The 27,292-nt window shown below is 36.2% G+C and overlaps 2 protein-coding genes across 3 annotated transcripts; one reads left to right on the top strand and one right to left on the bottom strand.

Annotated features, from left to right (window-relative positions):
* Window positions 1-10,099: 10,099 nt before the first annotated feature.
* Window positions 10,100-17,211, top strand: KNAT1 (homeobox knotted-like protein). Of its 2 annotated transcripts, none has more exons than XM_086648809.1 (5): window positions 10,100-11,291; window positions 11,392-11,520; window positions 11,619-11,754; window positions 15,972-16,225; window positions 16,770-17,211. In XM_086648809.1, the coding sequence occupies exons 1-5, from the start codon at window positions 10,797-10,799 to the stop codon at window positions 16,971-16,973; spliced, it is 1,218 nt and encodes a 405-aa protein (XP_086504935.1). In that variant the 5' UTR covers window positions 10,100-10,796; the 3' UTR covers window positions 16,974-17,211. The 2 variants fall into 2 exon arrangements, 1 of the variants encoding a protein (XP_086504935.1); XR_015227829.1 differs by having other exon boundaries at window positions 10,186-11,291; window positions 15,972-16,516; window positions 16,668-17,211.
* A 5,105-nt stretch (window positions 17,212-22,316) lies between these two features.
* LOC147533437 (homeobox-leucine zipper protein HAT22-like) lies at window positions 22,317-24,385 on the bottom strand. The gene is made up of 3 exons (XM_086650310.1): window positions 23,488-24,385; window positions 23,144-23,223; window positions 22,317-23,044 (listed from the first exon to the last, which is right to left on the bottom strand). Exons 1-3 carry the CDS (start codon window positions 23,938-23,940, stop codon window positions 22,732-22,734), a joined length of 846 nt encoding a protein of 281 aa, XP_086506436.1. The 5' UTR covers window positions 23,941-24,385; the 3' UTR covers window positions 22,317-22,731.
* Window positions 24,386-27,292: the final 2,907 nt, after the last annotated feature.

Below are 27,292 nucleotides of genomic sequence, written 5' to 3'. Positions count from 1 at the left end.
CTGAGATCGCCTAACGGTACTTAAGGCGACGTGGGGTTCTAGAGGGACTTCGTCAAATGGGTACGTGGCGAGGTCTCCGGAGTTGAGGTTGACTCGATATCCGGCAGACTCGGTTGAGGGCGACCAAGGGGTGCTTGGAGCATTGTAACTTTTGATGGGTTATTGTTCGTCTAGATGGACGTTCGCAAGGGCTCAGAGCCAGTTGGACCTCTAGTGGGTCGAGTAACACGTTGGAGAGTGTCCAACTAGTAGGCAAGTTGGTCCCAAGTGCAAAGAATACTGGGCCTAGGCGGCGTTTAGCCAAAGTGGGCCTAAGACGATTTTTGGTCACTACAGTTTGTCCCCCACTCTCTAAGTTAGTGATTTGCTCGCTTAGAGAGTAGATTTCGTATTTCCGAGGAGGTGTCGGTGTTTAGCGTTCGATCGGGGAAGTTCCGGTATTCTTGAAAATTGTATGACGTGTCCGAAATATGTTCCCTCATCGAACATATTGATTGTCTGACCACTTCGAGTGAAATACGACTTGGTGTCGAAATTGGTCTTTGATCTTATAGAAATTAAAAATACGCCAACATTCACAGATCCATTAAAAAAAATACGCGAAATTAGTCGGACGGATCTTGCCCAAACTACCGAAAGGTAGTTTGGGGGAACCTCCAAAATTGCCCACGGTTAGTGGGTGGTGGAGGATTCCTCCAAACTACTTAAGGTAGTTTGGGGGAGGATTTCCCCCAAGCTACCATGAGGTAGTTTGGAGGGATTCCTCCAGACTGTCTTTCGGCAGTCTGGAGGGTTTCTCTCCAAACTACCGTGGGTAGCCTGGGGGACTCCTCTAGACTGCTTCATGGCAGTTTAGAGGTTGACAATAGATTTTTTTTTTTTTTTTAATGTAAACTACCCATCGGCAGTTTGGAGGGAAATTCCCTCCAAACTGCTTAAGAGCGGTTTGGAGAGAATTTCTCCAAACTGCCCATTAGCAGTTTGGAGGCAATTCCCTCCAAACTGCCATATGCATGGGCGGTTTGGAGGCAATTCCTCCAAACTGCCTTAGGCAGGTTTGGAGATGAGTTCCTCCAGACCGCCTAAGAGCAGTCTAGAGGAGGGGTCGGGACATTGTTTCTGTTTAATTTTTTTTTTTTATTATGTATTGTATACATATAAAGGTGTACATATATATAAACATACATATGTGTGTATATATATATATATTTGTGGGTAATATATTTATAAAAATCAATGTGTTTTGAAGTTCATGAAATTTTGGCCTTGGAGTTGCCTAGAGCAGTCCAGATGGTTTAATGATGGACTCAGTCAAATGGGAGAGTTTTGGTAGCTTTAGATGTTCAACTATATGTTGGACTCGAGCCGACCACACGCTTTATGTTAGCGGGATTTTAGTTTCCCTAAAAAGATAAAACATACTCTCGATGGACTTAGTGTCGGCTTGACTTATTTGAGTAATATGGAAATACTTATCAAGCTTTAGACTTCGCAAATACCTATTAAACATATTTAGCCGGGTGATCGACATACCTCTTTGTTTGGTGTGGATTGTATCTAAAAAAATCCATGCTAAGAGGTCCCCTCTGACTATTATGAGTAAATCATTCAGTCGATGGCGAGCTACTCGACGAGTTGAAGGTCGCTTATGAAGGGTTCAAGGCAGAGCATAACACATGTGAGGTAGACCTCGTTGAGGTGGAGAACTCTGCTAGATCGTGTGTTCGAGACAAGACGATGGAGAATGAGAAAGGACTTCGTACATAATGAGATGTAGCAGGAGAGTGAACACTCTAGAGAGTGTGGAAAATGGCCCATGTTGTTTCATCTTCTAGACATGTATTGAACGTCTTTGATGCGTATGCGACTTTAGACGCCCATGGGGCTTTTATGCGATGTCTTGTTGTTGTTCTAACTTTCCTTTACTTGGTTTTTATCAGTAGAACTGAACATCAGGATATTTGCAAGGGCGATGATCTAAAGTAATTCAGACTTGAGGTTTGTTATCTCGAGCTTAGTGGCGAGAATTATGAGGAAGCTCTTCTCGAGCTTGACCTTCGGGGTTGTTCTGTCGTCTACTGAGTTGGCCCAAGGGCTAGCATTTTCGAATGCGTTCATCTAGAATTGTAGACTTTTGAGACTTTGTAGTTGGAATCAGAGTCGAGAGCCTTAAGGCGTCATTCTGCCATGTAGAGCTCGAGGGTGAATTCTTTCAAGAAGAGAGTGAGATCTCGAAGCCGTTGTGTTATTTTGATGACTTGGAGGTCTCGAGCTTTCATTCTCTTTCGGTAACACCCGAGGTATTTATATTCCCCAGGATGTATCTATCTCGAACCTTCCTTAGGCCGGGTGGAGTCTCGGAGACGTCTCGACCCGCTACAATGTGTAAAAAGAGAATTAGAGGAAGGGAGATTAATGGCGCCTTGTGTGGATCATGTGGGGGGTACAAAAAGGTATGTAGTATTGTAGTGCTCCCTTTAAAGCCGGTTGAAGTTCGAGCGTGAACCTCGTTGCTTCGTTTGAAGCGACAGTAAGCTTCTTAGAATTTTTGTTTTTTCGTCGAAGTCTTATGTTCTTCATCTGAAGTATGAGGTCGATAGCTCTAGTCTTCTGTGTGGCTATGTTGGAAGTTTAAGCTTGCATTTCATGGTATTATTTGTCCCCTGTTAGGCCAGTTGGAGCTCGAGCGTGAACCTTGCTGCTTCGTCGAAGCGACAGTAAGCTTCTAGAAATTTTTTGTTTTTCGTTGAAGTCTTATGTTCTTCGTCTGAAGTTTTAAGGTTGATAGCTCTAGTCTCCATTTAGCTTTGAGGGAATTCGAGCTCGCATTTTAGGCACCATTTGCCCCCCCAGCCTAAGTGCAGAACATTATTTTCTGGACTTAGGTTGATTATTTGCTGGCTAGCTTCGGTGGATGGGTGAAGGTTGTGTTTCTCCTGTTTGTCCACGAGCTTTGACCGAGCTGCACACACAAAAGCGAAGGTCGACGGCAACACCACCAGCCCTCCGGCGCACAAATTAGTGATTTTCTATCAACAAAGAATGATAGCAATAATGGGTGAAGACATTCAATACTTCCTGTTATCAGTATGGGAGTCGAGATGAATATCGATTAACCTTGTGTGGAGTCCAGGATAGTGCAAGATTCAGGTCTGGTTCCAGCTAGGTTGTGCTCCCAAGGGGCTATTTGATGTTTTTTGCCCCAGATTGTAGGTGTAGAATGTTTCGTTCCCTTTAGCCTAGAAGTTGAATCAACTTTTCCAGATTGTTGTCTCTAGAGTCGACTAAAGTTGGTGGATGATGGAGGTGTTGTTTTCCAGCCATGTTTGTCCCCCGGTCGTGTTTAGTCGCTCTGCGATTGGGTAAGAGGGGAGGTTGATGGTGAAACCATCGACCCTCCAGTACAAAAGTTACTCAGTAGAGTTTTTAAGACAGTGTAAACTTTTGAGGTAGAATTTAGAAGGTTAGAGATACACCTCTGGCGAGACGTTTGTTGTCTGGGTAAGATGCTCTAACATGCAAAAAATCGAGCTAGAGGGTTGGTCGGTGGCGTAGCCACCGACTCTCCGATGCTTAAGTCAGTAAGTTTATTCCAGATGAAATGTAATAAAAACAGTTTAGAGTTTAGAAATGGTTCAACTTTAGATGTGCTGCATTCCAACTCTTATTAATGTTGAGTCCATCTTTGACTTGCAGTTTGTCCACCTTGCCCTACTACTCAGATGGTTCGATGTTCATGTTGTAGTCTGGAACTCTGATGCGAACTGGTCTGTTCGGCAGTTAGACCTGGTGGATCAAGTGGTTTTCTGTCGTCTCGTGCTTGAGGTCGCCTTGAGGTAGTGTAGGGCTCTAAGTGTCCGCCATCTGACCTACGATCTGTTCGTCTCAAACGACGTTCTCGAGACCGCTCGTCGCTAGGGTAGTATCTATTTTGATGGTACTTGTCTTCTTCCCAACGGATTGCTACCCAAACTCGAGCTAGGACATCCTCCATGGTGGTGCAGTTGAACTTGGTGAGTTCTTTGTAGAGTTCACTGTCTGGAAGTAACCCTTTTCGAAATGCATCCACTACCGTCTCTTGGTTGCAATAGGGGATCGAGACTTTCTCTCTGTTGAACCTCCCTACATAATCTCTAAGTGGTTCACCTCGCCTCTGGCTAAGTCGGTAAAGGTCTCCAGAGAGCTTATCTAACTTCTTACTACTCGCGAACTGTTCAACGAACGTGTTTGTCAACTGGGCAAATGAGGCGATGGAGTTGTTCGGCAGGTTGGTGTACCACTGGAGAGCTGGACCAATGAGGCTCGACCCGAAGCTTTTGCACATGCAAGCCTCTCTAAGGTCCCTGGGTATGGCTGCAGTGAACATCCTTTGCTTGTAGGATGCAATATGGTCGTCTGGATCTGAGGTGCCATCATACATTCTCATACTTGGGAATGAAAACTTCTTCGACATCTCCACTAAGGCGATAGCGTCGACGAAAGGGGAGTCTGCATAACTCTGTGGTAGACTCTTTCTAAGGGGGGTTGGGACTCCTGGAATGCGAGTGATCAGAGCCTCCATCTCCGCCAATTTTTTAGCCATCGCCTGCTCCAAGGGGGTTCCTGCAAAGCCAGAGTTCAGACCATCAGTCAACAGACTAAAGGGTACACTAGTAGGTAGTAAAGTAGGAGGAGTAAGGGAGGATGAGAAAAGAGGGGCAGTCATCGACTGCGATTGTTGATTGATTTGAGCTGAGCTCTGGAAAGATGGTAATAACGTCGTTGTCGGAGTCGTAGTATTAGTCACTGGATTCGAAATCGAGACGCCAATGGTGCCAGACTGGACGGTTGGTTGACTGGAGGAGTTTCCTGCTTCAGGGGTCACCAAGGATTGCATCGGGTTGACTGGAGTTCGAAACCTAGGTCCTGTTGGATACACCATGGCGAGTTCAGTAACTTTTTCTTGAAGTAGTTGATTTTCTGCTCGAACCAGAGCATTCTCCTCCTCCAAGGCCTTAAATTTTTTGGCATTTTCTTTCATCTGAGCAGTGAGTTCGGCGATCTGGGTCGAGACATTGTTTGGTGAGGCTACCATTCCTTCTTCCATTGATGAGGTCGTCTGAGATGTTAGTTGAAGGGGCCCCACGGTGGGCGCCAAACTGTGGACGGTAGAAAATCACACAATTAGTAGATCGTCGATTGGTGGGCCACCGACAACTTGGGCTTTAGACCTCGAGATGGACGAAGTTCCGGTTGGACCTGTAGACAGACAAAAACAAGTAAAACCGTGAAGTCTTGGGGACACCGGGATGGTGTCTTGCCAAGGGCACTCCGACGGTCAAGTCAGCAAACTATAAAAATAAGTATTTAAACGATTGAATGCCGAGGGTGTCACCGTGTTGTATCGTCGGAGGGTGGCTAGACTCGTAGAGTGGCCGGAGCTTCGACTCTACGGGATAGTTGGTCGGATTGATCTCCTGGAGCAGGTCGAGAGGTCGTCTCGATCGGAGATTCTGGATAAGGAAGAAGTGGGATGTAACAGGGACTTGAGAAGGACTTCGAGAGTGATGGAGCTTGAAGATGTAATATCGCCGTCTAGAGTGATCCTCTAGAAGATTATCCTTCAAGTCTTCTGGAATTCGAAGGTTGGTTAACGTCGTCTAGAGCACTGAAGATACTAAAGATGAGAGAGAGAAGAGTGTTCAGTCGTTTTCTAGCTGGTATTCGATGTCTTTGGAGTCTGAGTCTCCTTCTATTTATAGGCGACTGATGGACTCGTGGAGTCTGTTAGATCCGAGATAATTGGGGTCGAGGGTGACCTCAAACCCTAAGGGAAACTCGTTCTTGGCAGTCGATCTGTCACCTGGAGTAACTCGATCGTACGATTACGCCGCCTCAACTTTAGGCACTTCGTAGTCTGAGATCGCCTAACGGTACTTAAGGCGACGTGGGGTTCTAGAGGGACTTCGTCAAATGGGTACGTGGCGAGGTCTCCGGAGTTGAGGTTGACTCGGTATCCGGCAGACTCGGTTGAGGGCGACCAAGGGGTGCTTGGAGCATTGTAACTTTTGATGGGTTATTGTTCGTCTAGATGGACGTTCGCAAGGGCTCAGAGCCAGTTGGACCTCTAGTGGGTCGAGTAACACGTTGGAGAGTGTCCAACTAGTAGGCAAGTTGGTCCCAAGTGCAAAGAATACTGGGCCTAGGCGGCGTTTAGCCAAAGTGGGCCTAAGACGATTTTTGGTCACTACATTAATAATCACCACATTCAATTGTGGGGTTGATTGGTTACATTGATCAGATATAATTCGATGGTTTAATTCCTAAAACCCTCTCTTATTTATAGAGATATTAAGGTTTAAGATTTTCTAGTTTCTCTAACTAAGATAATAATTAGATAATATTTATCTATTATTTTCATTACATAGTGACAAGAGATATCGTGATAAAAAATTATATCTTTTATATCTTCTAATATCCTGGTTAGTCTCGTCCAATCTTCGTGATCCGTTTATAGGGTAATGGGTCAATTGGTGTTTATGGAAGAGGTGCGGGTGGTGGTCAGTTTTTTTTTTTTTTTTTTTTTTGTTGAAGTAAGGGTGGTGGTCAGTTGAGTATAGAAAACCTAGAGAAGTGATGGGAGGGAGTAGATAGCCGTAGGAAATTATAGTGTGGGGGAGAAAACTAGAGAGAACAGTAGTCTCTCGTGGCTGGATAGCCTGTCATTTACAAACGTCTAATCTCACAGTTTACATAAAAAGTAGAGAGAGAAAGTAGAGAGTGTGTGCCCCGGGAGAGTAATAAGAAAGTGGAACCCACACAGTGAGGTTGTTCAGTTCAGTTGTTGGAAACTTGGAATGCTGCTGCTGCTGCAGCAAAGATGGTTATTAGTTATGTGGCGTCGTCATCTCGTACTAGGACCGATTCAGTTGATGATGATCAGATCAGATGTAAACTTTCATATAAACTTAGAACTCTTCCTCGTCCTCAATTATTCATATTTCATGCCCCAACTAACTATATCTCTCTGAGAAACCAGTTATCTCTTTACAGACACCCATTTACTTCGGAAGAAATTGTTGGAATAGTAAAAAATCTCACTTGTAACGACAGACACACGAACAACTTCAGAAACAACTTGGTCAATATAATAGCAAAATACATTTCAACAAAAAAAAAGATAGCAAAATACCACAATGTTAGATATAAAATGTAATGAGAGAATGACGACGCAAGAGTAGCTATATAATAAGAGTTGGCCTGGTGGATTGCGAATGAGTTGTCCACCCGAAAAAACTAGGGTTCAATTTTCCGCCATATCAATGGTTTTTGTTTCTGTTTCTTTATAAGTAATTTTGTGTCACGTACACTTTAATTAGCTATATAGTTTTGGACTTATATTTCTCTCTTTTGATTTTATTTTCAAATTTACTCATCTTTTTAAAAAAATTGTAAATTTGATTTTCACCAATTTTACTACAATTATTAAAATCATTAAATTTGTTCGAGCTATTTTTTTCCCCATGTTATTCTGATGCATTCTTTAGCTTTTATCTCATGTATCTATTCTCACTATTTTTTCTAAAATTACTATGCTCTCTCCTTCCAAATTTCTTTAAAAACGTAAATTGTAGTGATTTTTCTTCATTACATAAATGACTTTCATTTTTTTTTAACATAAAAAACACGCATATTTTTGTATATAATTCAAATGTGTACAAGAACAGTTGTTATATAAAAATTGTTGTCAACAGAATTCACAAATTAGTTGTAGTCCCGTCGGTTAAGCTATCACTATAAATTGTGTAAGTCACCGGTTTAAATCTCACATCAAGACTTTAAACATTCTACAATTATTTATTATAATTAAAAGTAGCCACACAAAAAAAAATTCTGGGTGCCCTACAGCACTGCACTTTCATCACCTTAATTTTAGACTACATATTAATAGCTTCACAGGTTATTGACGTCATTAATTTCCAAACCAAAACCTTCGAGTTTGATTCTCAAGATGGATATTGAGATAACTTTCGAAAATGTAAGATGAAACTCAATAGATAAAATACTCGATAAGATGAAGTTCAAATAGAGATGGAGAAGATGGGTCAAACAAGGGCTCAATTCGGCTAATTTTTATGTGAGTCTTAATGGAGAATCGACTGGCTTCTCCAAAAGCTACAAGGGGACCCGGACCCCTATCCCCTTCATCATTATTTTGGTGCGCAAAATCTTTTGAAAACCTTAAGTATGAAGCTCTTGCCTCAAATAAAATCCATGATGTCAAGGCTATTGAGTTGGGTACACAGATATCTCACCTGCAATACGCAGACGATACACTCATCTTTCTGCAAGTGAAACAAAGATCAGCTCAATTTTCTTAATATAATCATATTATAGTTTGAAGCTCTCATTAGATTGAAAATCAATAGAGATTAATCAAGTATTATTCGCATCACGGAACAAGCTTTACTTAATGATATCCAAGATATCCTCAAATGTACTGAAGAATAACTCCCTTTCACCTACTCAGATCCTCCTTCGGGTAAGTCTCGTGAATGCGAAATTTTTTGAGACCCTGTTGTTGAGAAGATTCAAAAGAAATTAGTTGTATGGAAATGAAGATACCTTGCCAAAGGAGGAAAAATTGTGTCAACTCTATCCGCGATTCTCCTGCGATTTCTTTCCTTATTTCAAATGCCAGTCTCAATTAGGAACAAATTTTAACACGAGGAAGCGTTAGTGGGTGGTCTGGTCGAAGATTAAATTGAGCAAGAAGTCATTGATGATAAGTCTTTCATTCCGCAAATGGGTGTGGATCGAGATATGGGTAATGAACCCCTTAGCTTAACAATTAAACAAGACAACCCATCTTATTCTATGGACTTTAATATTGATCCGCTCTAATAATGTTGATATATTTTGTCCTCTAAAAAGTAAGTATTCTTTTATATTTCTATTTGGAATCGTGTAATTCTTCTTTTGTTGTTCGAAATTTAAAATCAAATTACTTTAAAATGTAATTCAGAACATAATGAAATTTACATATGTATTCCTTAAGATCATTCAAATAAGATGAAATAAAATATATTATTTTGAAATTGCGTCTAAAATTGTCGTTCTCCAAATATAATATTGTTGTATAGGATCATTTTTTTTTCCGTTGAGTCGATCGAAGGCATTTAATATGTTAAATCACAACATGGTGAATAAATGGATATTGTTTGATTTATTTATGATATTATGGTTTTTTATAATTAAAAAGTGCCCCCACAAAAATATTTTTCTACCATCATTAAAGACATCTTGGGACATAAAAATTGCATGTGACGTTTTAAGGAAGGAATCATTATCTTGACATATTTTGACAAGTTTTCAGTTACCTCAAATTCATCTTCCCCTAAATTTATCACAATTCTCGCATCTCCCAAAAGATACATCAGGAAATTAGGCCGAAGGCTCAATTTATTTTTTTACTTAAAAAGACATTATATTTTTTTTTGTTAAAAACTCAAATTTTATACTATTATTTTTTGTTAAAAACTTAAATGTTGTATTTTTTTTTTATTAAAATTCCAAATATTTGTGTTTTGTTTGGTAAAAAACTCAATTGTTTTTGTAAAGCTGTTGCAAAGCCGTTTTAAGGTGTTGCAAGGCGCTCCAAAACAGATGCCAGATGTTTCAAAGCTGTCGCAAGTTGCAAATCTGTTTTAAGGTGTTGCAAGGCGCTCCAAAACTAACGCCAGACGTTTTAAAACTGTCGCAAAGTATTGCAAATCCCTTAAAAAACTATTGAGGGAACTGAAGAGTAAAGGAGATTGGTTTGTCCTATTTAACCAAAACCCAAAATTTTCAGAAAGCTTTGATCAAATTTTCCAAGATACAAATGTAATACGAGTGATAGATAACAAGACAAATTAGACGGATTCTGGACAAAAATCCTATTTAGTTTTTCGTGATTCGTAGTTCGATGTATCAGAATTGTCAAAAGTAAATTAAACAACATAAGATTTCGACCCAAGATCTGCATGACATTTTTCAAAATGTAAGCCCTAAGCTCCTTACCAATTTGAACTTGTTAACAAATAAAATAGTGTATATTTGTGTGCTCTAAATTTGACACGCAGAGAATATTGAAAAAAAAAATAGGATGATGATATGCTTCCTCTAACTTATCTTTAAAAAGTCTATTTGTGGTTATCTTTTTTCAATTATATGCACTTTATTTTTTTTTTACTTTACTCGATTAATTCTTTCATTTTCCTCACAAGGGAGAAAGTAGAGAGAGAGAGAGAGAGTTTAGACAAGGAGGTCTTGTCAACCCACTAATGCACGCAGCTGTTGCCGGTCCTGTTTGTATTTTCTGACCTACCGACGCTCCTCCTTCCTTCATCACCACCACCACCACCACCATCACCATCATCACTCATCACTATCTATCTATCCATCTTTCAGAGTCACTGAGTCCTTCTGCTGTTTGATAATAATACACGATTAGATGTATATCTGATTTTATTCTCAAAATATACCCATGTCTCCTTAATGGCCTCCTCCCTTCCATTTTAATTTTTAACGTTTCAATCTCATGATGTTCATCAACTCTATAGAGATTATCTAGACAGAGAGAGAAAGAGTTCAAACATCTTCTATATGAAACCCATAATTAAGCAGCCATGGCTATTCCTTGTCAAGGTCTTCCACAAGTTGGTTAGGCAGAATTAGGTTACTACAAGTAGATAATAGAGAAAGTACTTCTGGTTATTCTTTTTCTAACCCTAATATAGGGTTTTTTTTCTCTGTTTGTTTAATTAGTTAAGAAAATGGAAGATTATTCAAAGCAACTAGGAGAGAACACATCATCATCATCTATAAGAGAGAATAATTTCTTGTATTCTCATAATCAAAATTCAACTCCTCCTCATCTCTATGGAAGTAGTAGCACCAGCAGAAGCCCTAAAAACCTTACTGATCATCATCTTCCTTTTAACACCTTTCAACTTCTTCAACAAAAAGGAGATCATCAACCTAATTATCTCTCATCTCAACAATCACCATCTCCAACTACTATAATCAAGACTGAAGCTACTGCTGTTGGTTCATCTTCTCATCAACATCAGTCCATTATTCATAATAATCAAGAATTTCATCTACCTCACCCTCATCACCCACAACACCAAACACACCACCACCACCACCATCAACAAGCACAAGGAGGAAGAGGAGGAGAAAATAATGATCTTGATGCAATTAAAGCTAAAATTATCACTCACCCTCAGTATTTTAACCTCCTAGATGCTTATATGGATTGTCAAAAGGTAATACTACTACTTAACCCTAAACCCACACCCCCCCTTACACCCAAAACATACAAGAACTAGAGAGAAGTTCGTAACTATATGAACTTGTAATTTACAGGTAGGAGCTCCACCGGAAGTAGTGAGTTGGTTGACACAGGCTAGGCAAGAGTTTGTGGAAAGACAAAAATCATCAGTGAACTGTGGGGATAAGTTGGTTTCAGCAGATCCAGAACTAGATCAATTCATGGTATATAGCATATATACTAGGTTTTTAGTTATTACCCTTTAATTATCAAATAGTATGATTCTTTACTGAAATCATCTTTGTATATATGCCCTAAATAGGAAGCTTATTATGATATGTTGGTTAAATATCGTGAAGAACTAACTAGGCCTTTACAAGAAGCTATGGAGTTCATGAGGAAGATTGAAGCTCAGCTCAATACCCTTTGCATTAATGGTCCTATCCGGGTCTTCACAGGTACTAGTAGAACTTCTCTCTCTCTCTCTAACTTCTCTCTCACACTAAACTAAACCAAAGAAGACATTAATCAAAATGGGTAGACTAATCATCCATCCGTACTCTAGTTTCCATGGAGGAAACTTTGACCGACCAAAATGCACATATTCAAAGGAAGGAAATCTAGAGAGAGAGAGAGAGAGTTTGATCAGTAGTGGGAGATTTTGTTCACTTCTTAAGAAAGATACTACTAGTACTAATTAAATGATGTAAGCACTAAGAGTGGTGTTATCAATGTCTATAAATAATTTGATTCTCTCTAAACTGATAGTTCCAAGGGATACCATCTTCTTCTATCTGATTTGATTCTTGGTAGAGTAATGGGGGTTCATCATTGTCATTGTTTCCCAAACATGTAAGGTATTAATCTAACTTTTTATACAAAAAAAAACAAAGAATGAAAGTTGCACTTTTTAATCCAAAATATAGGGTTCTTTTTATAAAACTAGTATTCTTCATTTGTTCGTTTCTTTGTCAAATTTAATATGGAACATTGAGAGATTTAAACATGGGATGCCGTCGAAATTGTTGAATCGTTTAACACTTCTAGAAGGACAATATAAAAAACGGAAATGCTAAGTTCACAAAAAAATTTGACAAAATTAATTTTAACCGAAATGATGTGGCAAGTTTTTTTTTTAGTTTGACTGAATCCTGACTGTTAAATAATGAACGACTAATAAACAAAACGGTCTAGATTTAGTCAAACTTAGAAGGAATCTGGCCACATCATTTCGGAAAAAAATTTTGTCAAATTTTTTTTTCTGAAACCTAGCATCTTCCAAAAAAAATTATCGCCTTGTCCACCTAGATTGAAGAAATGAGAAGTATGTTTGTTGGATCCAACTAGTTGTAGCCTTGTAGGTATATAGAGGTTTAGGGGTTTTACTATTGTTATCTTTTCTGTCCTCTTGATTATATTGCTTTTGAGAAACTATGTAAAGATTCATTGGTGCTGTCCCCATATAGTAAAAGATACTAATTAAACATTAATGGTGTTGTTTAGGAACTTGGAAAGTTGTACTAGTTTCAAACTATAAATATAAGCATAAGTTTGTGTTTTCCTAAAGGTTATTAGTATTAATCTTTGTTCTATCTATGATTGAGAACTGTTAAGGTATGTCATTCTACATATGCATGTCTTTCAGACTTTGGGCTTTGCAGTTAGCTAATAACAATGGCCTTTTTTGGTGTGCGCAAATGGAATGCGATTACCAGGAATAACATTCCGTAATGACGTTTAGTATGTCGGAATGCACCAGAAATCATATTCCGAAGGGGAATGTAATTGTGATTCCTATTCCCCTAGAATAGTTTGCATTAAAATTTACGTACTAAAAGTCCTTCATCAATTAATAGAATTACTTCCTTTGTCAATGACATTGCCGCACATAACTCAACTTAGCCCTGCATACCAATAAGTTTATCTCTTCTTCTCTATCTTTTCCTTTACCACTCTCTTCCCTTTCTCTGCATTTAACATAATGGAATTTGGGTGTAGGTACAGGTGACATACTTGGACATTCATTCTAAAATGATCTTTTCTATTTTGTGTTTTAACTTGTGGAACTTTGAAATAGAATCTGCTTATTGGACTAAAACTTTTTTCGACTTTGACATCGCTGACGAAATCTTGAGACAAATCGGAAAGGATGTAAGTAGGAGGTTTGTTTCTAAGACATATCTTTTTCCGACATGAATTGTTATGTTGTTTGTTTTATTGCATAGTTACAATAACTTAGTGACAGTTAAATTGAATGACCCAACACCAAATGTCACTAAGGTCACTTGGTAACTCAGTAGGCTCCTGAGGTCGTCGCTCAAAATCTTTAAATCCTATTCCTAGATGACAAAACACCAAGTTCAAAACTATGTCAAGGATTAAACTCTTATCCTGGTCAAATCATACATTAAACTACACAAGTGTTATTACCAGAATTAGATTCCATTTCCGGGACGCCAAACACGCCTGAAACAATTTGATTATCGATGGTTTTTTATTTGTTAAATTGGTTTGCCGTACATCTTATTTATAATGTGCGTATCTCGTAATGTATGGAAACATCTGAAACTTAAAAATAAAAGATATTTAAAAGCAAGAAAAAAAAAAAACAGAAACAAATCTAAGAGAATCTTTAGTTGGTTTGATTTGGAGTAAGTTTCCTCTTACTCTTTCTATTCGGCTCCTTTACTGAATCCATGTGTAGAATGTTGTGATATTGCACATTGAGTGATTTAAGAGTATGCATTTTAACCTTATGCTTGAGATGCCATATATGAAGCGTATGCCATTAGTATGACAATGTGTTACATAACATAGTTTTTTGTAAAACAAGTAATTTGACGTTTTACTTTAGAAAATCTTTTAAATTTTTTATTCTCGGTAGATGACTAAGGAAATGGTGTACATTTTAATTTACTATTAGATATAATATTGGTTTGTGGATTTGTTAAGTTAATCAGATTGTATGAGACAAGGATTGAATTTTCAGTAAATGCAGTACCTTATTTGTTTTGTTTTTGTGTTTAGAAAATTTTGCTTCTTAGGGTAATTGTCAAAGCTCCTGTTTAAATTTTAGTTTCATTAGCTGATGATAGAAAGAAAATTTAATGTGCGAAGGCAAGTTCAAACAAATAAACGAGGTGTTTGACCTAGGAAGTGAAACAATCAAAGAAGTGATTAAAACATGCAAATTCAGTTCATAATGTGTATTGGAAGCTAACTTGCCAGTCAGAGTAAGACATAGAGTAACTAAGTTTTGTATATGCTTGCTAACTATATGTGCAAGCATAAACTTAATCTCAAGCTATTACCGAGTTTAATTGAGCGACAATGCGCCCACTTTTCTTGTGATCTTCTCTTGCCAACCAATGTTCTTATGAGTTGGTACTCTAGCTCATACTTACATCAAAATGTGAGGGGTGTTACTATATGCATGTTACTATATATGCTAGCTTGGGATTTATTGAAGTTTTTCTTTTTTAGAAATGCTCTATCCGAAAATTTAAGTACGTACTGAATCAATGAGTAGAATAATGTGATAATGTTGGTGAATATCAATTCCTTCATTACTCGATTGCATTTTAGTGCCTTCCCATCATTCCGATTGATATTTTTTCTCTTTCCAAAAAAGCCTTGGCATTTTAGTATTTTTAATCAGAAGTGATTTTAGGATGGTGTTTTACGTAGTTCATACAGTCTACACATTTAGTTTGCATGTGATGACCAGTCAATAAATTCTTGGTAATAGTAAATATTTGTTGCTTAAAATAGTGACCTCATCCTTCATTGATAATTGAATTATCGATAAAGGTTTCGGTGCAGCTAAGGCAAACGAAAATTCATGGTAAGTTCAAACTAATTATTGAGGTATTTGACCTAGTAGCAAGTACTAAATTCATATATATCTCTGTGTACTGAGTTGAGAAATGAAACTTGCAACTTCAGTTGAGTGTTCCAGAAGCTAGCCTTGTGAATATAGGAGTAAATTTACGATGATATATTGTAATCAGGTCCTATAAATGCGTAATAACTATATGTCTAGTCTATGCACTTTATGTCAAATTAAGTTCGAGATTTAGATGAGCAACAATGGTGCCCATTTTTCTTATACTTGTTTGCAACTAATGTTCCTGTTGTTTAGCTTGTGGTCATCCAACTCAAAACCATTTGGCAATGAGTGGAAAGGGCCTATGACATTGTATCCTTGGTTATTAGATCGGCCTTCTCCCATGTGAGACTATTCTCACACGCCCCGTCACGTGTGGCGTTCTTTGAGCCTAATACGTGTGTGTGTGTGTGTGTGTGTGTTTTTGGGTGATGTAGAGCGTGTGGCTTGTAAACCTATCACGTGTTGGCCCAGCTATGATACCATGTTAAGCTTGTGGTCATCCAACTCAAAACCAATTGGCAATGTGTGGAGAGGACCTAGACATTATAATCTTGGTTACTAGATCAGCCTTCTTCCATGTGGGGACTATTCTCACACTCGGAGTATTGGGTATACTTGATAACTTCACGGATGCTTCTTGTTACTCAATTGATATGATCAAGATATATCGCAGGCCTATGTTATTCAAATGGTCTTCACTTAATTTCTTTAGATTTCAAATGTCAGATTTATTATCTTTTACCTATTTGAAGCTCACGATACTTGCATCATTTGCTCCACATTCAGATGAAAAGTGTGAGGGGGCTGGTTCATCTGAAGAGGATCAAGAAAACAGCGCGGGCGAAACTGAACTCCCTGAAATCGATCCTCGAGCTGAAGATAGAGAACTTAAGAATCACCTATTGAAGAAGTACAGTGGTTACTTGAGCAGCCTAAAGAAAGAGCTTTCAAAGAAAAAGAAGAAAGGCAAGTTGCCGAAAGATGCAAGGCAAAAGTTACTCAATTGGTGGGAGTTGCATTATAAATGGCCATATCCATCGGTACGTCAATCCTGACTGCTAATTATTAGCATTTGAACCCTCACATACATGGTGCTCTTGTTTTTTAGGCACCTTACTCGTCTCGTGTCCTACTTGTTTCATTCTTACTCGTGTTGATAAATATAAACCGCTTCAATAATTTCACTTTAATTATCAAGGAAGTTTGAGGTTGGGTTAAAAATCATTAGTTTGAAGATCACATACTAATACTAGACACAATACAAAGGTTAAAATACACAGGTAGCCAATACCCTAGTTTTTATTGATACGGGTATAGTTCGGTTTGTGCTAGTACTCTTCTATTCTACCTCGAGATGCCCTTGATACAGTGAGTTTCTCGCGTAAGAACATCTACAATTTTTTCTTTGCTCGAGTGACACTTTAACATATTTTACAATACCCTAGTTTCTTATTGATATGGGTATAGTTCGGTTTGTGCTAGTACTCTTCTATTCTACCACGAGATGCCCTTGGTGAGTTTAAGACCATCTACAATTTTTTCTTTGCTCGAGTGATACATTAACATATTTTACAATATGAACAGGAGACAGAGAAGGTTGCTTTGGCGGAATCAACAGGTTTAGATCAGAAGCAAATAAATAACTGGTTTATAAACCAAAGAAAACGGCACTGGAAGCCTTCCGAAGATATGCAATTTGTCGTGATGGATGGGCTACATCCGCCCAGTGGCGCATTGTATATGGATGGGCACTTCATTGGCGATGGAAGTTACCGTTTGGGGCCTTGACTCATCCAACACTGGAAGAAACAATGGTCTGTGTGTTTCATTATTTGTTTAGAAATATTCCAATTGGCGCTTATGGCATGCCATGAAAAACTTAGGGTGTTGCCATGTAATTGTCGTCGGGTAGTAAAACTTATGGGTATATTTGTTGAAGAGCCGAACTTTGTGTGTTGTGTAATAATTTTGAGCAAGTTTGTGATAAATGATTCAGGTTGAAGTTAATTATTGACGGTTTCTTGAATTTATGCTGCAGATTAAAGCCAGATTAATTGTGTGGATGGCATATCAGGGTTTTAAAGGTCTCTGTCATAGGCAAAGTTCACAATTTGATGTTATGAAATGACTGGTTGGTCTGTTAAATTTATGTATTAAAACATATTGAAGCTACTAATATATATATATATATATATATATATGTTGTGTGTGTCATATTGGTACACATCGTACCCACGAAAAAAACCAAAATAACATGTAGACTTCGCTATTTTGTCCATAAGATGGAACTCAACTAAAAAGATGGCTTTGATACTCAATACGCGGCCCAAAAACTGAAAGAAATGTGAAAAAAGTAAAAACAAAATAAATTATGGACAAGAACCTGATAGCTTTTGGAGGAAGATAATTGATGAAAAATATAAGGGAGGTGCTGCTCCGTGGTTCCCAAGCGACCAAATAACATCCAAAAATGTTGGCCCTTGGAGAAGAATATCTTCCCTGGCCCCTATTATCATAAGAAAACCAAACTAGAGATCAATAGAGGTCGTCAGCTTAGCTTTTGGTTGGACGACTGGACGGGCAGAGGGTCTTTTAAGTCTAGATTTCCTACTCTATGGAGAGCTACCAAGAAGAAATTTGCATCTATAGAGGATAATTTGGGTGGTGCTTTCGTCGATGATTCATGGAATCTTCATTTTTCTCGACCAATTAGAACATCAGAGATTAATCCCCTTACTTCTCTCCTTGAGTCCACAACGGAAGCTTCATCTTCCCTCAATTCCTCGATTGACTCACGTAAGTGGCTCCCTTCGAACCATGGTTTCTCGGTCAAATCTTTATATCTAGAGCTAGAACATCAAGGTGCATCCTCACAACAACCAGTTGCAAGTTGGATTTGGAACAAATGTATTCCTTCGAAAGTCTCTTTTCTTCTCTGGGCTATCATCCATAAAGCTGCTCCAAACCATGGACAAGATTATTCGAAGAGGCTTTATAACTCCAAACAGATGCTCTTTGTGCAAGTCCAATTGTGAATCATCTGATCACCTATTCCTTAATTGCACCTTCACTTCTAAGATTTGGCAAGCTTTAATCCCCTCTCATGATACAAACAGTAGCACTCAATTAATCTCCAACTTCTTGATAGAATGGAAACCAAAGAAAGTAACAGATAGAAAATCCTTCCTCCATCTTTGTACCCCTCCGGCAATCATTTGGGTCATATGGTTAGAGCGTAATTATAGAGTTATGGAGATAGAAAGTGACAGAGAAGCTACACGGGATAATATCATTATTCAAGCTAAGAGCCTAATTCACTATTGGGCAACCAATCAACTATGGAGCAAGTCGACCCCTTTTAGCCAATACATTAGGAATTGGGATGCTTTATCTAGGCTATAAGCCTACTGTATCTATATTTTCTTGTCTTTTGTCTGTGTATTGGATGGTTAGCCATCTAGGCTTCTGTCATTGTATTGTTTTTTCATTAATGATACTATTTTATCTTCTCCAAAAAAACAAAAACAAAATAAAGGTGTGGATAAAAAACGAAGGAGATCTTCATCCATTTGTAAATTTTGAAGAACGTTTACTTGTAAAATTTTCGTAGACAAAACATAAGAAAATTTCTACATTAGCTAGTGATAACTTAGTCGACTAATACAGACTTATGTACCTAAAACTAGACCATCTTGGCAGTGGACAAATAAATTTTCATTGCCAACCGGAATTCCATATACATCCAACCATCTCGGAGGATAAACACTTACGCCATGTTCTCCCTTAAAGATGGACACGAGTCTCCGTGTTGTTTTACTTATTGACCTTATCACCAAAATATTCTTCATCATTGGTGCACAAGAAAGTCCCAAGAATCCCAAGAAAAAGAAACTGGCTGTTAGTTTTTTTTTTTTTTTTTGTTAAGAGGTACTGGCTGTTAGTTCAAAAAAAGAAAAGAAACTGGCTTTTTGGAATAGTATAAAAAGTGATCGTCATATATGATTTGGGAAAGCTTTAAAAAAGATTTGGGAAAGCTTTAAAAAAGATTTGGGAAAGCTTTAAAAAATTCGGGCGCTATTTATTGTTAAAGGTTGGAGACAATAAGCCGATCTGGTTGTTACCAATCGGTTACATACTTACCGATAGGTTCTACAATATACCAGTGTGTGGCTACCGACATGTTCTCTTACCCGTCGGTAGCTTTGTGCCGAAAGGTCTATGTTCGTATTGATTGGTGCATCTAAGAGGTTACTTTCATGAATTTTTTTCCTTTCCAATTAATGCATGACTTCATTGAAAAAGCAATTGAAGAAGATGCATTAGTTTAAATGTTTATGTCGGAAGCAAAACAAAAAATACGGAAGTCATTCTTTTTCTTTACAAGACAGATCGAAAATGTTTTAACCAAAATGTTAGTGTCAATCTGTATTTGTCAAATGCAAAAAGACAAAATGCAAAACATTATAGCAAAACATTATAGCAAAACAATTTTTGAGTAAAAATAAATTTGTTCAGAAATTTTCAAAATTGTGGAGAATAAACTAATGGTGTGTTTGGATGGTGGAATCATGAATCCGCGGATTCATGAGTCATTGGGATTCATGATTCCACGGATTCATGAATCCAAGTAATATTTTTTGGCTTGTTTGACAACTAAGAATCCTATGATTTATTATTATTTGAGTATTTTTAAACGTCTTTAGAAAAAATATGATTTTTGAAAAAAACAATGATTTTGAAAAGAAATAATGATTTTGTAGAAGGAAATATTTTTTTTTGTTGATTTTAAGTTTGAAATTTAGGCTCATTAATCCAAAATCCTAGCAAATCCTAGGGGGTAGGGTTGGATTTTGGTCAAATACAAATTTTGGAATTAGGAATCCTTTGGATTCAAGAGTCCTAGGATTCTTGGTAGCCAAACAAACCAAGGATTCATGATTCCTACCAAATTCCACTTTTGATAGGAATCCTGCAACCAAACACACTAAGATTTATCAGAAATTTTCAAAAATATTTTTCACGTTAATTTTTGGGTAAAGTTACAAAATGAGTTTTTTTCAAATATTATTTTAAACTGGGTCTGGTTTCGTATTATCCCATAAATTTTGGGTTTTAAAATTATAGTAAAAAGAGTAGAGCCAAAGAACAAATAAGCATATATCTCCTTCGCAACAGGTCTGTTTGTGTTCATTATCTACTGATACTTTTAGGCTTTATCAGCAAATGTGGCGCCTACAGAACTTGTCACAATTAAAGGGAAACCGTTAAAAGCACCATCAAACTGGACTTACTATGGTAAACCCACTGGGATGTTATAGGCATCCTCAATTTGTGGTGCCACAGCCATACCCTTCATATCGATTAACTTGGGTAGCATAGCTGACCTTTTGAAGAGGAATTGATCTCAGTAATTTTCAAGCGCCATGAAGGCATGAATACGTTTTTTGGCTACTAGAAATTCTAGTGTGAATTTATTACTTGTTTGGGGGGCTTGTTAATTCACGATTAGATGATATTGGGAGAGATGAACGGAAAACAATGAACACCATATTTAACTTGATTCCGTCAAAGGTCCTCCATAATCTCTACTTACATCCACAAATAAATCAATAATGAGTTTATTAATAGTCATCACATTTGTGAGTTTTATTCGTTACATTCGTCAAACATAACTGAATGGATTAACCTAGAACCAAACTCATATTATAGAGTAAATTAGTGTTCTTAAGATTCCTCCATCTTCAAATATCTTAATTAATTTTACTTTTTGCTCATAATTTCATGTGATTAATAAAAATCAAGTAGTTTTGATCTATGTTTTATGTTGTTCAACATTACTGTAGCAAAGTTACGAAATATTGTATTAATTGTTTGTTGGTTAAATATAGATTAAGAATCTATGTTTCATGATTGTGCGATCTTTAAAGTTTTTGTTCTTTTATGTTTCTCTCCATTTTATGTACTAGGTTCCCACCGCGCTCTACGGGCGCGGTAGATCCCTCTTGGCTAACGTCGTCGAGACAGATCACATGGTCTTACTCCTCGTGTCGAGCATACATCTACACGTACATGTTCAAATATGTCTATTTTCACACTTCTGGCGACATGTGAATACCTGTGATCTGAAATCAGTACATGATTTCATACGAAATCAATATATAATTTCAGATAACTGATACTCGCTTGACCTCACATGATGTGAAGATAGATATATTTGAACATGTACGTGTAGATTTATGCTCGACACACTTCTGGCGACATGTGAATACGTGTAGATCTAATTTCTTTCTTCATTTCGTATGTGGAGCTAGGCCTCTTTGAATGGCTTATTTCATTGGTATCTGATCTTTCAATAGTCACGCGGTACACTCATCTATCAAGTAGTATATACAACTTAGGATCTGTTTGTTAGGCTGTTGTTAGAACACCAATATTGAAGTATAAGTATTTGTTCGAAAAAATAAAATAAGATCTTGACTTCCAAATAGAAGTTGATCCACCGTTAAAATTAATTGTTGCAATTTCGTAGGGGAGACTTAAGATTTCTAGAGGAACATGTTAAGAAGATCCTTTTTTTTTTGCAAGGAAGAAAATCATTTCATAGTATCATGCATGAATCTTGAAGTATTTACTTAGAGCAACATGACTCATAAATCCATTGCAAAAAAAAAACATGACTCGTAAACATGGACCATAAATTGAGTTGTCGGTCTCACATATGGTAGTCCATGAATATGATTTTAGTTTTCTTTTTTCTGGTCCAACACGCTTCTCTTTTGTCTATTAGCTTTCATTAAATACTAATGCAATTACGTCATTTTTTTCATGGAATATAATTTCTTTTCTTTTTTTTGTTGAAAGAGGAATATAATCCTTTGACCCTATAAAACTGACTTACCAAGTATAATCATAGATTAGGTGAAAATTCCTAGGTCATCACGAGTAAGTCACTACTGAAAAGAATTCAAACAACATACGAAACATAATGAACTCGCAAAGACTATAACAGTGTTTTTCAGAATTTGACTACGTCCGGACGAGTCAGCAAGTCAAAAATTAAGTTAAAATCTTAAGTGCATTCAAAAGTAATTCATAATTTTTGAGTTTCAAATGAAAATTTTCTCCACTACATAAACTTCAACACTATCCTTCTTCATATATATTCATCCATTAATGAGAAACTAAAAAGAAGAAAGTTTTAGTTTCTATCTTTATCTATAATTTAATTACAAGAAACTCATGGTAAAGTAGAAATTTACTCACAAAGAGAGGATCAAAATAAAGGACATAATATAACTATTAGTACTAATTAATTCGAAACCCTAAACCGAAAAAATAGTTTATGGGTTCAGCTTAGCTATGATTTATCGAACTATTTTTTCCCCTAAGGTCAGCATGGCGTATAAAGATGACTACGCACATCACCACCAAAGATCAAACCCCGGTCTCCCCCATGAAAAGTAACGGATGATACCCCCGAATAAGTTGAATTTATCTCATCGTACGTATAATAGTTAAGTCAAAGCGGGTCATTTACGTTCGGTTTCTAACAAGCTGCAGATGGATGATGGGTCATAGAGTTCAAGAAGTTGGATTTTGCAGCCATGATTGTGAATGGGTTTTTGGAGGAGGAGGAACTCTGCTCACCCATCACACCACCATTAATCCTCTCACAAGATGGACATATAGTGATGGTAGCTGCTGATGGAAGTTGCATATAAAATTGTGCTCCTGCTGGCCCTAATTTTAGTACTCTTAGCTCTTGTAATTCCTTTTTCAATATCCCATTTTCTTCGGTTAGCTTCTCACAACATTTTTTCAAGAAATCACAATCTACTTCTGTTTGCTTCAATTTTGTCCTGAAACAAAAACCCAATCGATAAGAAATTCAATTAAATAAAATCAAAAAAAAAAATGTGTGAAGTATATTGAAATTAAAGAAGATGAAGATAACTTACCTAGCTCTCCTGTTTTGGAACCAAACTTCTACTTGTCTTGGTCTTAGATTCAAATTCTTTGCCAAGGCTTGTTTTTGTTTCTGAAATTCAAGGAATCGACACCAATATATATTAGATAACATACATAATTTTCTTACCGGTATTAAAATTTCATATAAAATTCAATACCAACCAAAGAAACAAGAGTAATGCTAGAGAACAAGAAAAACTAGGTAGACTCCGAACAGAAATCCTATGTGGCTTGCCTTGATTCGTTGTTTAGTGGATCAGAATCATCGAAAACACGAATCACGACAATCCATATAGGATTTCAACAAACAACATGAGAGAGAGAGAGAGTATACAGGATTAAGTGTACTGTGTTCTTTGAAGCTATCTTCTAAAAGGGCTGATTGTTCTTTAGTAAGTCTAAGTTTCTTTCTAGCACTACCCTCTTCATCTTCATCACTAACCCTTGAAAAAACCTTCTCTGTTCCAACTTCTTCACTCCCAAAATCTTTCTCTCTCTTCACACTAGAAAATGAAGAGACAGTAGTAGTATTATGAGGAGATGAACCTCTTTTGTGCACTTCAACCAACTCTTCATACCCTTTCTTGGTATCTATCTTTCTTCCATGTTCATAACTCTCATCTGATAGGCCTAAGGTTAGAGATGGCTCGACCGAGTTACCCGTTTGAATCGTCAATATGGATTGATTAAACAATCGATGATCATAGTTTAGTACTCTATTCTCATTCTTTAATTCATAACCCAGTCCTAAACTCAAACCAGTATTACAAAAATCTCCAAAACCCATTTTGTTAAATCAATTCTAGTATCCCTTAGAGAGAGAGAGAGAGAAACAAGAAGCAAGTGTTAAATATGAACTTGGTTGATCAATATATGAAGAAGAATAAAAAGGAAGAATGAAGAAGTAAGAAAAGTGTCAATTAGTATTGGTTGATAAAGATCATAAACTGACTGACTTATAGATGAGTAGATACCCAACTTTGGTGGGGTACAATTATACATGAAACTTCCTCTCACCCTCTCTCTCTCTCTCTAACTTTTTCTCTTTATCCATCTCTTTCTCTCTCTCTTAATTTGATTGTAGAGTATGTAATCCACATGGAAGTGAGGGTACACACAGAAACACATCAAAAGAATGATTGGATCTCATCTTGTTCTCCACCCATTTGGACAAATACCATCACATGGAAGTTGGTTCATTCTTGATGTTTCTAATTCTTTTTTTACTTAACTTGTAAACAATAATAATTTACATTTTTATTCATGATTTGTTTTAGCTAAGGTAGTATTCACTTTATGATTTGTTTTTTTGTTTCCCTTTAAATTTTATGATTTTAATACTTACTTACCTTTCTATCCATATTGATGTAGTCATCTAAGTATACTTGTTAGACAAGCTAAATTACATGTAAGGAAATTGAATTCCAACCATTGGTTTTAATGATGTATAGTTGTGATTAATTGGTAAGTCAGTTTTTTTATGACCCAATTTGAAGGGACAAATTTGATTATATGTCATTATCAAGTGAGCCATAGAACTTCCATTAATTATATATGGTTTCACCTTGTAGCAGACCAAACCAAATGTCATCTATCCTATAAATTTTTTTTGCCTAGATATACAAAATATGTTTGTGGTCATTGATCTCATTTCATGTGGTTTTGTGGGTCTTTTTTGGCTATTTCGTTACTTTTTTTCCAATTGATGAGATCATTATGAACTCGAAAAATATGTTTGCACTAATTAATGAGACATGCAAATAACGTGACGGATCGAGAAGACGAATATCTGACATCAACAAAAATTCAAAATATTCGAATATGTTTGAAGATATTCCATAATATTTGAAAACCCAAAACATTGAGTTTCATATATTTTTAGTATTTCTGGTAATCATCTAACATTATTATTCACACACACACACACACATATATGTATATAATTTATTTTTTAGTTAGGAAACTAGGAAACCTAATTTACTCTATAAATATGAATTGGGTCTAAGAGTTTATTCATTTGGTTATGTCTGACTATGTAACGAATCAAACCTACAATTGTGGTGATTATTAATAAATCCATCATTGGTTTCTCTATGGATGTAGATAGTAAGTATCCGACAGAACCACGTTAAACTATCTTGTCGACTATTTCAATTTATTTCTCTGATTATCACATAATTGTAAATTTAACATTAATATTGTTCTATAAATGGACAATTGCCGCTTTTTAGCGTTATAACCATTATTTTTCTATTGCTCTTGCTGGATCTGTCATCCATTTTATGTCATAACAATAACATTGTTAACTTCATCATGTTTAATAAAATGTAGAAGAGTCAAAATTTAAAAGTCTATACTTGAATTCATGGAGTTCCAATTCACCACCTTCTAGGAATGAGACAATGTTGGGTAGCTTAAGTCTTGTTGCTAATAAATTGACTTAGAAATATTTGTGAAAAGGAATTAAAGTAGGTGGATGTGGACATGATCATTTAACCTAGGTAGCTAATCTTCTAAGTTGAATTGATGAAAGTTATAATGGAGTCTGAAAGTAATTCATGGACAAGAATCTGACCATCTTTTTAGCTTAAATAGAAAGTTGATATTGAATGTTTTAGACTTACTACCAAAGTCATTCAATTTTGTTCAGTTACCTAATAATTATCACTATTACCACTTGTTTGAGGGTCTCCCTTTTCAACTAATGGATACCAAAAAATTTGTGCATTTTTCTTTTAATTACATTGGAATTAATCATGACATAATATTCTCTTAATGCTTAATTTTGGTAGACCATCAAAATACTTTTACATGTCTAACAGCTCCAACGAGTTGGATTCCATCAGTACAGTAGAAAAAGTTTTATCATCTAGGTGGTATTAAATTCTTTAACTTTCAGAGGGCGACATTTCATAATTTGATTGATTAGATTGAACTCGTAAGCAAAATATGAATTCTATTTATAATTTTTGAGTCTATAGACCAAAAATAGGGTCCTAATAGGAGATTTAATCCTCTATAATCCTAAAAAGGATTTAAAAACCAAATTAATCATCATAAAAGAGATCTAGTCCATTTGTATTCATCTCGAGAGAAATATCAAATCTCTATAATATTTAATCCTTATTAATACCTATTATAACCTTTCCATATATTTTGTAACCGTTTTTGCCAAAATAATCATGTATATATCATTTCCTTAATTGTCTCCATCTTTCTCTCTCCAATCAGAATTATAATGAAAGAAATATTAACAAATCTAATATGTAACCGTAATATAGTATATCTCATTTTCAAGAACATTAACCTAGTTGTTTAACCACTATTAACATCAGAACTCTACATTCATCTCCATTAAACTTATCGAAGATCAATTCTTGAAGGTAATTATTTTAGCTAAAATCATAATGAGAACATTCATTTGTAAGATTTCGTTTTTGTTTTCATGTATTTGATATTACTGTTTTGTTTTTAGATTCATTTTTAAGATTTCGTTTTTAGATTCATTTTTAAGATTTCGTTTTTGTTTTCATGTATTTGATATTACTGTTTTGTTTTTAGATTCATTTTTAAGATCTAATAATTAATTTTTTAAACTGTATCAAATTGTTATGTATTATTTCTGAAAAAACGATTCAATTGTAGATCTTTCTCATAATATATATTTCCATCTTTGATAGATCTGAAATGGAAGTCTAAACTTCTCTCTCTCTCTAAAATTTTAATATCAATAATGAAATCTTTGATCTTTATATCATATTTAATGTTTTATTCAATCTAGGTATGTTCTATATCTTCCAATTTTCGTGGTATGTATCTTAAGATTTTCGTTTAATCATTACTGAAGTTTTTTTCAGATCAGATTCATTTTCACTGACGGACTCAGATTTGCGGTATATTCAGATTCATTGTTTTCTCTGGATATAAAGTACATGTACTTTACGCGTACTTTTTTCACAAAACAGTTGCCGTTTATAATACAATAAATGTTCCAAAAATTATATGTAATTTATTGCACATTATACATATTTTTTCATATAACAGTGTCCTTGTGATTCGAACTAACGTTATGTTTGTCTTCTAACACATTATGAAGTTTAACAAACAGTATGCATAATTTATTCCATTATACATGTCGT

The sequence above is a fragment of the Eschscholzia californica genome, unplaced genomic scaffold, assembly GCF_041429995.1.
Source record: "Eschscholzia californica isolate CP2 unplaced genomic scaffold, dmEscCali1.0.p SCAF_6, whole genome shotgun sequence".
In the NCBI taxonomy this organism is placed as follows: Eukaryota; Viridiplantae; Streptophyta; class Magnoliopsida; order Ranunculales; family Papaveraceae; genus Eschscholzia; species Eschscholzia californica.
The sequence above is the reverse complement of the archived record's forward strand: the minus strand, read 5'-3'. Positions and strand labels throughout refer to the sequence as shown.